The following is a 12221-nucleotide window of genomic DNA, read 5'->3' on the forward strand; positions in this document are numbered from 1 at the left end:
TCTATAACAATTTTCTCTCATCTAGATTAAAAAATCAGCAAGAATACAGTAGCTCCGAATAACACTATGAAAACCACCTGGCCTAACTGACACTATGGAACAGAATACCCTAGGACTACAGATGATGCAGTCTTTCCAGATGCCCTTGCTGAGCTATTTAAAACCACCAAAAAATTACAAAAGGCTAAAATGTTACAGAATATGTTCTCTGACCACAGCAGAATTCAACTGTAAATAAATCACAATAAGATATTAATAATACTCCAAAATTCAAAAATAAAACATATAGTACAAAAGTTAAGAAGAAATCACAAAGGAAGTTAGAATATATTTTGGGCTGATTGAAAATAAAAAATATCAAAATTTGTGGGACGCAGTTAAAGAGGAGTGTTTAAAGGCAGATAAAGTAGAGGATACAGACAAACTTATATCTTTAATTGCTTACATTAGAAGAGCTTTCTCCCAAAGAAGACATACAGATGGCCAACAGGCACATGAAAAGGTGCTCATCACCACTAATTAGAGAAATGCAAATCAAAACTACAATGAGGTATTACCTCACAACAGTCAGAAAGGATATCATTAAAACATCTACAAATAATAAATGCTGAAGAGCGTGTGGGAAAAAGGGAACCCTCTTACACCGTTGGTGGGAATGTAAATTGGTGCAGCCACTATGGAGAACAGTATGGAGGTTCCTCAAAAAACTAAAAAGAGAGTTGCCATAGGACCTAGCAATCCCACTCCTGGGCATAGATATACCCAGACAAAACTATATTTTGAAAAGATACATACACCCCTATGTTCACAGCAGCACTATTTACAATAACCAAGACATGGAAGCAACCTAAATGTCCATCGACAGATGAATAGATAAAGAAGATCCATCGACAGATGAACAGATAAAGAAGATATGGTGTGTGTGTGTATGTATATATATATATACACACACACACATATACATACACACAATGGAATATTACTCAGCCATTAAAAAGAATGAAATAATGTTACTTGCAACAACATGGATGGACCTAGAGATTATCATACTAAGTGAAGTAAGTCAGAAAGAGAAAGATAAATACCATACGATATCACTTATAAGTGCAATCTAAAATATGACACAAACGAACCTGTCTACAAAACAAAAACAGACTCACAGATATAGAAAACAGATTTGTGCTTGCTGGGGGTGGGGAAGTGGGTGGAGGTGGAGGACTGGAGTTTGGAATTAGCAGATGCAAACTATTATATACAGGATGGATAAACAACAAGGTCCTACTGTATATCACAGGGAACTATATTCAATATCCTGTGATAAGCCATAATGGAAAAGAATATATAAATGTATAACTGAGTCACTTTGCTGTACAGAAGAAATTAAACACAACACTGTAAATGAACTATACTGAAATAAAATTTTTTAAAAAACAAGAGTTGTCTCAAATCAATCATCTAAGTGTTACCTTAAGAAGAGAGGAAAAGTTAGGCGAATGAAAGACAAAGTAAAAGGAAAGAAATAAAGGTAAAAATCAATGAAATACAAGAGACAAATGATAGAGAAATTAACAAGGCCAGAAGTTGTTTTTCAAATAAAATATCATTAATATTGTTAAACATTTAAAGAACAGATTAAGAAATATAGAAAACACAAATTACAAATAAAAGGAATAAAGGATGGGGTACCACTATGGAATGAATATTAAAAGGATAATAATGAAAACCTTGTGCCAATAAATTCAACAAATCAAATTCCTCTGAAACACACGACTTTCAGAATTGACATAAAATGGAATAAAAGACTGAAAATGCTTTATATCTTTATGAGAAACTGAATTCACAAATAAAAAATTTTCCCCTAAAGAAAACCTCTAACTCATATGGCTTTACTAGTGACTTCTACCAAACATTAAAGAAAGCCAAACTCATGCATGCCCTTTCAGAAAATAAAGAAGGAAATGCTTCCATTTTCCTTTAAGAATCCAGGATTACTTTCATATCAAAACCAGTCAAGTATTATTTTAAAATTTACAGAAAAGTTATCACTCATGAACACACACACAAAACTCCTTAGCAAAATAGAGGCAAACTGAATCCAGCAATATTTAAAAAGAGTAATAAAAGGTGACCCACTGAAGTTCACCTCAGGAATCCAAGCTGGTTTAATATTTGAAAATCAATTAGTGTGATTCATCATATTAAAAGAATAAAGCGCAAAACCATGACCACAGCAATAGATGAAGATAAACCATTTTTCAAAATGCAAAACTCAATCATGATCAAAACCACTCAACAAAGAATAGAATGAAAACTTAATGAGATAAAGGGCATCTATAACAAAGTATAGCTAACATCATACTTAACCATGAAACAGACTGTTTTCTCCCTAAGTAAAGGAAAAGCCTCTGAAGTCTGCTCTATTTCTGTTCAACATTGTATTGGAGGTTCTAGTCAGCGCAGTGATGGGGAAAAAAAGGAAAACAGGAAGGTAGGCAATTTGGAAAGGAAAAAGTAAAATGGGTTCTGTTCATAGGTAACATGCTTGTTTACCTACAAAATCATATAAAATATATAAAACAACTGCTAAAACTGATAAGCAAGATTAGCAAGATCACAGGATACAATGTCAACATATAAAAAACCAACTGAATACCTGTATACTAGCAACAAATGTTTGGCAAAAACTTAACTGTGTTTATAATAGCATCAAATATTTAGAAATAAACCCAACAAAAGACATTTAAGACTACTAAACTAAAAACAGTAAAACACTGCTAAAAGAAACCATGAAGACCTGAAAAAAATGAAGAAAAATACTATAATCATGGGTTGGAAGACTCAATTTTGTTAAAGATGTCAATTCTCAACATATTAAAGGGTCAATGAAACTTCAATCCCTGAAAACTTTCAGAGAAACCAGCAAACTGATTTTAAATTTTTATGGAAATGCAAACCACCTAGAACAGCCGAAACAATTTTTATAAAGAATAACAAAGTTGAAAGACTTGTGGTTTGTACATTTAAGGCTTATTATTTAACTACAGTCATCATTTACCTGAAGTTGTAGTATAGAGGTAAGACTAATCCATGATGAGAAAATCAGAAGAGTGTTCAGTGGCTGCCTGAAGTGGGGGAGGGATTTATGGAGAAGACACTCCAGGAAACTCTCTATGGTAATGGAAACATTTTCTATCTTGTAAGGGGTACAGCTTACACAAGTATATGCATTTTTAAAACATCAATTTGTGTGCTTAAGATGTAAATTTCACTTTAATGTAAATATCTCTTTAAAAGCTATAAACAATAGTAAATTCCAGGTTTGCATGTTTGCTTTTTATAGTGCTATGGATTAACAATTCTGAAACTACTCTCTGTGTGTTCTAGGCTGGAGTACATGAGTAATATATTGAAGTATAATGGGTTCCAGCTTTCTCACTGTTGGAGAAGTTAGTTTTAAATAGAGAAAGGACAAGAATGTATCCCCTATGGTTTCGGATTAGGATCAGAGGTGTCAATATAAGTATGAACTCATGGTTTCATACAGACAGAACTATAGATAAATAAAATATAGATTTGTATGTATATAAAATATATGTATAAATATGATAATTATACATAATTTCCTAGCTTTAGCTTCATTTCTAAACACCATTTTCCATTAAAAAGGAATGGAAGTAACAGCTTCTGGGAGTAAGAGCTAATTGCAGGGGTTGGGAAAAGAAAAGTGTATGATGAGCCTGCAAGAAAAAAAATACCTTGCTGTAAGAAAATAAGGAAGTGCTCAAAGGATGATGGGAATATATCAAACGGAGTAGCTTGAAAGGGCTCTCATTGGCCAAATCTGGGACAATTTTGAGCAGTGATCCACGGACTGTGGACCTGATGGGTAGGGGCAGGAACAGACACCCCCAACTAAACTGCACACTGCGGAGATTATAAAGGAACCACAGCCTCTTGTGTATAACGACTACCGAGTTCCAGCTGACTCTGTTCTACTATTGTCCAATTTATATCTACTCACAACCCCTTCCAAGTAATGGCTGAAGGGGAATTCTGCATGGAGCAGTATTACCAAAGCCTTTTGCAAAAAGCAGCGGATTATGTGGAAGAGCTTAGAAGACCTAACACAACTTCACTGGTAGTGAGGAAGTGGGTGGTTGCTCCAAGAATAGCACCCAGACTGGGAGCTCTGAATGAAGGGAGCACCAAACAACTGTTTTTCCAGAATGAAAGGAAAAGCTCTGTAGGTGGAACAGAGCAGCAATGTAAAGGCAATCAGTTCTAAATCAATGTGTAAAAGAGAGAGGCGAGCAATTACGGTCATTTGTAAAATGAGAAAGCAGACTGCATGTCTGTCACAACCACAGAACATTCTTATGACATTTTATTATAGTCTTTATTACTCCCTCACATCTTTTAACACTCACTGCACCCTTGTCCTCTTTTCCACACGGTCACCCTCACTGGCACCTGCCCAATCCTGGTAAACAAATACGTAACGATGAAGTATATTGAGATTTTCTTCTTTATAGAGGCTAGAGCTACCAGTCAGCAGCTGGGCTCTGTAGTTCTCACCTGCCCCTTCCTCTTTTTTTTTTTTTAACATCTTTATTGGAGTATAATTGCTTTACAATGTTGTGTTAGTTTCTGCTGTATAACAAAGTGAGTCAGCTATACGTATACATATATCCCCATATCCCCTCCCTCTTGTGTCTCCCTCCCACCCTCCCTATCCCACCCCTCTAAAAAAAATGGTTCTCATGAACCTAGGGGCAGGACAAGAATAAAGACGCAGACATAGAGAATGGACTTGAGGACACGGGGAGGGGGAAGGGTAAGTTGGGACGAAGTGCCCCTTCCTCTTGATCTAGTTTCAAAAGAGAGAAGGGAAGACATGGATGAGGCAAGTTGTTCTCTCCTCTAAATCCCTGCTCAGAGCTGCAGACCTCAGTCTCCAGCTCCCCTTAATGCTCACTCTGCAGTGCTCCTGGGGAGTCCAAATGCATCTTGAAGCGTAATAATGAGTTATACAAAAAAGACTCAGGAAGGAGCTAAAAACAATCATTCGTTTACAAAGCGTCCTAAACATTCTTCCTAAAAATGTTATTTTAGCTGTTTCTCTACCATGTTATCCTTGAATAGAAATCATGAAAACAATTTAAAATTAATTATATTTGTATGTTATAACCATTATATAATGAAGTAGAAAACAGTGAATACAAATGGCAAAACAAATTACAATTATTTATAATGGGAAGAAAAAGGCATATGAAATAAACAAAATCAGGGGCTTCCCTGGTGGCGCAGTGGTTGAGAGTCCACCTGCCGATGCAGGGGACACGGATTCGTGCCCCGGTCCGGGAAGATCCCACATGCTGCGGAGCGGCTGGGCCCGTGAGCCATGGCCGCTGAGCCTGCACGTCCGGAGCCTGTGCTCCGCAACGGGAGAGGCCACAAAAGTGAGAGGCCCACGTACCACAAACAAACAAACAAACAAACAAATAAATAAACAAAACACATATTTTGATTGCTCTTTTCTCATCCATTTGTCATTTCTTTGGTTGTCTAGCACCTGAAACTCCTTCCTATGTCAGAAGAATTCTCCACCTCTGGTTCTCTCCTATAGTAGTTAAATATGGCCAGTAGTTGCTTTCCCAGTCTTGTAGCTAAGGAGAGGGCATGGGGCCTAAGGTTGCCCAATCAAATGCACCTACTCTTAGGCTTCAACTAGGAAATGAGTAACGCAAAGAAGCAGGGCCAGGGGAGGCACCACTCAAGACCCAGGGCAGTGATGGCAGTGGTGCTGTCTGGTGTCAACAAGCTTCAGTATCTAGCTCACAGCAGAAGGATCAGCCACAGCAGACTAGATCTACGGTGAGCATTTGTCAGTGATGCTGGCTGGTATGAGCTTGTCCCCTAGTTCTCCCAGCCATGCTCTACCATGCTGTAAGTGAACAAATAAATGCTGTTTCTGCTTAACTCAAGAATACTGGATTCACTTGCTCGCAACTGCAAATTCTGCCTGACGCAGCTACCAGCATGCAACTGACCACATCATACTGAGCGGCCGCCTAGAAGGAGCTCTGTCTAATACACAGAACTACATTTAGTTTTTCCTGTGGTGAAAAAAACTGTCCCCTTCTGAATTTCCTAGTTGTTATTTTGGCTTCTTTCTTTTAAAGGCTCTGATCAAATTAAAAGATCTTTCCTATCTCAGGGCTAGAAATTATAGTATGTATGTATAAAATGACTGAAAATAAATTAGAAAAGAAGCTGTATTAACAGATGATGCATAAGATAAATAATAAAAACCCAAATAACAAGCACCCTAGGTTACTGGTTCTAAACGGGGGAGTATATTACCAGAGGCAAAGTTCCCCATGATGATTACTCATTAGCTTATTCAAAGTGGCTTGAGGCTCAGGCCATTTGCCAAATTGACTCTTGCCCAAATTTTCCTGGCACACAAATTACCGAACAGTTAACCCTCCTATTAGTAGTCTCAGCAGGAACCAACGCATCAATGAGCACGAAGTCTCTTCTCCCGCCTTGAGAGGGCAACCAGAGCAGCGTTCGGGCCAAATGTCTTAGAATCACCACAGAGCTATGCCCAGTGTCAGATAATAAATACTTGAATTGTAGATAATGGGAACTTTGCTTTCCCTGACTTTTGCTGTGGCAGTGATTTAAAGACGTGGACTCATTTAAAATAATGGATTTTTGTATCTTAATGCTTTTAGATTTCTAAAGCTCCAATTTACTCTACATGCGAGAGAACTGAAGATGTTTGGTTAATATATTTACTTTCAAGAGTAAAGGTGACAGGTAATTTTGTTGCTAAAATGACTTTGTTGTTCCTGGCCTTATTAGCTGCTCTAATACTTTCTTAATAAATAAAGACTTGGGATAAGATACAAACTGTAACTCTTCTCACATGTTACAATCTACCGTAATAGAATATCCTTTAGGGACAAAGGGTAGCACTGCCTCTCGGACAGACTGAGACTGCACAGCCAGTGAATTTGGCCATAAAGGACCCCTGTATCCCCATTATAGGCGGGAGACAGATCACTGGCTCATTTCATACTAGCCTCTCAGGACCCCTAGGACAGAAACAATTTCCTTTCACTTCCAGCCAGGTTGGAAATGACCCAGTCATTCAGAAATAAACAGGATGTAAGCTGATTAAAAAAAAAATCAACTAGATAATAAAATCTTTGATTCAACTTGAAATGAATTTCTTTTTTTCTCTAAGAGGAATGATAGATAAAATGCAAAACAGAAGTAAAATTTAGGAAAGCATGCATTTCACGTATTGAATGAAAACTACAATAAAAAAATATTTTCTTGATTTTTGATAACACAGCATAAAAGCGAGATGTACTTTATTATGAAATAGCTCATTTGACACATTAAGAACATAATTGAAATGTGTCTCATCCAAGACATACAAATGAGCTTTAGTGACATCAGCGGAAACACAGTGGCTCTTGCTTATGTGGTTTGTGGGGATTTTTGAAAAGCTCCAGAGACCTCAGTGGTTGTCTGCAGGGCTTCCTAGAGGGTGTGCAGAGTCCAGTGTAAAATTGTGTGATTCGGTCTCCCATGCAGGGAAGGCCTTCTATTCTTTACTATTTTACCCAGTGCTTTAGTTTTCTACTCTGTGGCATACTGAGCAAAAGGTTTGCTTTCATTCAACACCTATAACAGAACGCTGGCATATATAGGTTAATGCAAGGATACAATTACAGGGAGAAAGCGTACACATTCAATGACAGTATCATAGACATTTATACAGTATAGTGCATTCAGGTTAATTGTTAACCAGGTGTTAAATGTGAGCTATAATAAGTTCTCTGAAAAGGACAAACAGAAGAAACATTTTAATTTATGCTTTAATAATGGTTGGAAGAACATGTTACTTTTAATTCTAGTAATTAGACATCATTACCTTCTCTGATTTCCTCTCTTTTCTAATAAAGGGAATCAGTAGTCTCAGCAGCATATTGGAAGGACAAAATTTAAACTTCTATCTCCTTATGGCTGATCGCAGTAAGCCTTTATCACTTAGGAATCTTTGAAGCACGTGTTCATGTGCAATAATATGTATGTGTGTGGTGCGGGAGGTGAGGAGGGGGGAGGAGGCTGGTTTAAATGAAACACATGTGAGTAGGAGCCTGGAGGTCTGCAGCAGACACACCATCAGACCCCAGAGGTGAGTCTGAGATGAACCAGAACTTCAAGATGACATGCTGTGAGATTGCATATACTATGCAAACTTTCATTCTATTCTCAAACTATTTTCATTTTCAAAAAAAAAAATAATTTCTAGTTGCAAAGAAATACTGGAGACAAAAGCTGGATAAACTAAGTTGGGGATGCCACCATATGATCAGTCCTGGTTGCATTACTGGATCACTCATCTAACAGTTAAGCATGTCTTAGGGCACTAGGAAAGGGAAATCCACCCCCCCCAAAAAAATCCATTATTTTAATGAAAGCATCACAGTAAACATTATGGGAAACATAATTTGTCATACTTCTTTTATGATTTAGTGTTATATTTTGAGTTACATTTGAGAAGGGCCACCAGAATTTGTCAGTAGTTTGAATTTCTAAGTCCTTATCCCAACTCTTCTTGAAAATATTTAAGAACAAAACAACAACCTCAGAGATGGTCTCTTCATTCTACACTGTGTTATGGGAAAAAGAATTGTTTGAAAGTCTCAATACCTTCTTTTGTCTGCTCTCAGCAGCAGCCAGTTGTGTGGACATCCTTTCTTGCATTTTTCTGCAGTGGGCCATGACTGCTTCGAGGATGGAGAGGGGGTTGGTACAAACTGGCTTCTTCTCTTTATCGCCAGCACCTGCTTCATAGTCTCTCTGCAGTGCCAGGAATGGGTCATTTAAATTAAATCTCCCATACCGTTCCTGGATAAATACCTCCTTCCTGCGAGCCTAGAACAAAATCAAAGGAATGTATTCAAGAAAGAAATGAAAATATACAGAAGACTATTTATATGAAGGTTCTGTGATTACTGCTCCAAATGGTATTCACAACTGTCATGAGTAATAGCTTACGTGTGATGTCAGGTGGTGAGTGAGAGGTAAGGGGACTGTGACCCCAAACCCTTGACCAGCCTGCCATGCCACTCAGTCTACTTTCAAATTTTCTTCCTTTGGAATATTGTCTTTTAAATTACAAAAGCTGCAAATACAGTTTTTTTTTTTTTCCCATGACACCTACTCCTTCAAGGATCTGAATTTTAGTCTTTTCTCATTTAGAGTAAAATAAAAAATATCAACAACAAAATAACTTTTAGCAAAAATTCAAAAACAAAATAATATGTTTACAGAACTTACATTACACATAATCCTTGTCACGTTAAATCACAAAATATAAATCTCCAAGTTTTGTACAGACAGAATTTTATAAATATTTGAAGAAGAAAATATTTCATGAATTTTTTTATGTCAAAAATCACAATATTCACATTTTGTGAAGTGTAACCAACTACAAAAAAAACCTCCAGAAAATTAGGAAGATGTAAATGTCTTCTCATCATTGAAGGACATTAAAATATAGTTCACAGAGTCCCAGGAAAGAACATAGCCTCATTTTATTTTAAATGTCAGTCCATCAACATTAAAGTAAATTTCACTTCCACTTGGCACTAAATGCAATTTTCTATAATTAGCCTACAGTGAATGGCCTTTGCATAAAATGGAAAATAGCAGTAGAAATATATTGAAAACAAGCAACATTTTCCTAACTCAGGTCATTTGGAATAGCGACCAGAAAAAATTATTCTATGTCACTGCCAGTGGAAAAACTAAATTACAATAAATCAAGCTTAATTGTCCAAATGTTAAACATGCTTTCTAAAGAAATATTACATACATTTCCTTAATTTAAAGGCAACTGCATTGACTAACTCAACTTTTCCATTTTAAGACCACTATCAGCAAGCCAAAAAGTAGATAAACACAAGTGCAAAAGTGGGAAAATCTAATGTTTCTTTTCTTATTACCAAATTAGATTAGGAAATACAATTTAAGAAAAGTCCAATTTCACCATAAATTTAAGCTAGCTTTCAGAGGATCATTTTACACTTAAAAGTCAAAGTGATTTATGAATCAAAAAGCATTTCGTATTTCTAGATTCTTCAAATTCAATTATGTAATCAATAAGCTGAATAAGTATCACTTCAGAGATGCAATTACAAAAGCAATTTCATTCTGTCCTTCACTTTTCTATTAATTTTTATTCAATGTAGTAGTTCATCCCACACCTCTGGATGAAAACTTGGGATAGTCCCCATGGTTTTTCTAATTACTTTTATCTAATACAATTCCTACAGTCACTTTAAAATATAAAAGTCTCAGTTTGGTTATTAGAATATCCAACTTCAGTGGTATGATGGCTTCCCTTCCCCAGCTAAGATCTGCACCACCTGGGAAGGAAGCGTTTAAGAAAACCTCTCTTTCATCCAATCTTCTCCCCCTCTTTCTTAGCTGTTTTAGTCCTCTCTGGGTTGGAAGGGACCAGAGATAGAGGATGATGATGAAGATGGAGGTGAGAGGAACAGGAGCGTTCTACCTGACTGGTTCAGTCGAGAAACTAGCCTTACCAACCGGGTGTGGCAAATACTTAAAGCCTACTCTTTTCCCATGAAGTGCTTGGTAGCTTGAGAAAGCCACACACCCCTTCTCACTGCTGGGGACCCTTCATCTACAGTTTCCCCAATGTAAATCATAAATTTAGGAGAGACTACATAACCTGCAGAGCCCAGTACAAAATGAAAACATGGGCTCTTTGCTAAAAGTTACTAAGAATTTCAAGATGGTAACGGCATATCCTTTAACCAAGTCTAGGGTCCTTCTAAGTGCATGGCCCTTTGTGACCACACAGCCTGCACACCCATGAAGCCACCCTTGCATACATATTTTCTGTAGCATCTACAGTCCAGTTTTTTTTGTTGGCTGAGGTCCCATGTTCTCCAGACTTCTCTACTGAACAGGATCTGAATCAATCTCATTCCTACTCTTTGATGGCTATGGCCCAACCTAGTCTATGGGAAACACTCCTGAATCTTCATTTAAAGAAAATCTGGGAGTGCAAGATGACCACTGCAACCATCTTTCTGTCATTTCCACAGAATGCCTGCTTTTTTCAGCCCCACCTCCACTCAGAGCACCAAGACCTAATAAGGAGAAACCTAGTAAGTCATTAATTAGTCTGGCTGAAGCACTTTCCTCTTGAGGTGAAGGGAAAAGCAACTAAATGGGGGGATGCACAGCATTCTCTCCAGAGAAATGCTCTTTCATAAAAACCTTTCTCTCTTTAATCTCCAACAATTAGGTTTTTTTATACCCTTAATGTGGGTAAGGAATTTAAAAGTCAAAGCTGGATTTCAAACTGTCTTCTGAAAATTTTGCATCTTGGTCCTCCTTTTAGTAACTAATATTTATCACTATGGGTCCCCTGCTGAAACTTACATTTTAACAACCAGTTAAAATTACCTGATGTCTACTAACACATCCAACATATTTTATGATGTACAATATGTGTAACACTAACTCAAGCCATTTCTTTTTTTTTTTTTTTTTTTGCAGTACGCAGGCCTCTCACTGTTGTGGCCTCTCCCGTTGCGGAGCACAGGCTCCGGACGCGCAGGCTCAGCAGTCATGGCTCACGGGCCCAGCCACTCCACGGCATGTGGGATCTTCCCTGATCAGGGCACGAACCCGTGTCCCCTGCATCCGCAGGCGGACTCTCAACCACTGCGCCACCAGGGAAGCCCTCAAGCCATTTCTTAACCACACACGTTATTCTTAAATCAGAGCGAACTTTTGATAAATGGGTTAAAATTAACTTTTATATAAGAGGAAATACATATATCATAGACTATTTCCAGTTTAAACAGATATTATGGTCTGAAAAAAATTTTTTAATTATTTATTTATTTTTGGCTGCATTGGGTCTTCGTTGCTGCACGCAGGCTTTCTCTAGTTGCGGCAAGCGGGGGTTACTCTTTGTTGTGGTGTGCGGGCTTCTCATTGCAGTGGCTTCTCTTGTTGTGGAGCATGGGCTCTAGGTGTGTGGGCTCAGTAGTTGTGGCACTTGTGCTCAGTAGTTGTGGCTCACGGGCTACAGAGCGCAGGCTCAGTAGTTGTGGCACACGGGCTTGGTTGCTCTGCGGCATGTGGGATCCTCCCGG

The 12221-nt window shown here is 37.7% G+C and overlaps 1 protein-coding gene across 3 annotated transcripts in view; it reads right to left on the reverse strand.

The window, feature by feature from the left end:
* Positions 1–12221, reverse strand: part of CTTNBP2 (cortactin binding protein 2) — a 181696-nt gene that overhangs the window by 89324 nt on the left and 80151 nt on the right. For all 3 annotated transcript variants that reach the window (XM_081244582.1, XM_081244581.1, XM_081244580.1), the window contains exon 3: positions 8734–8958. In XM_081244582.1, the coding sequence (XP_081100708.1) occupies positions 8734–8958 (225 nt within the window). The remainder of the gene's footprint in view (positions 1–8733; positions 8959–12221) is intronic.

Source organism: Mesoplodon bidens (assembly GCF_964165515.1).
Source record: "Mesoplodon bidens genome assembly, chromosome: 9".
Classification (NCBI taxonomy): domain Eukaryota; kingdom Metazoa; phylum Chordata; class Mammalia; order Artiodactyla; family Ziphiidae; genus Mesoplodon; species Mesoplodon bidens.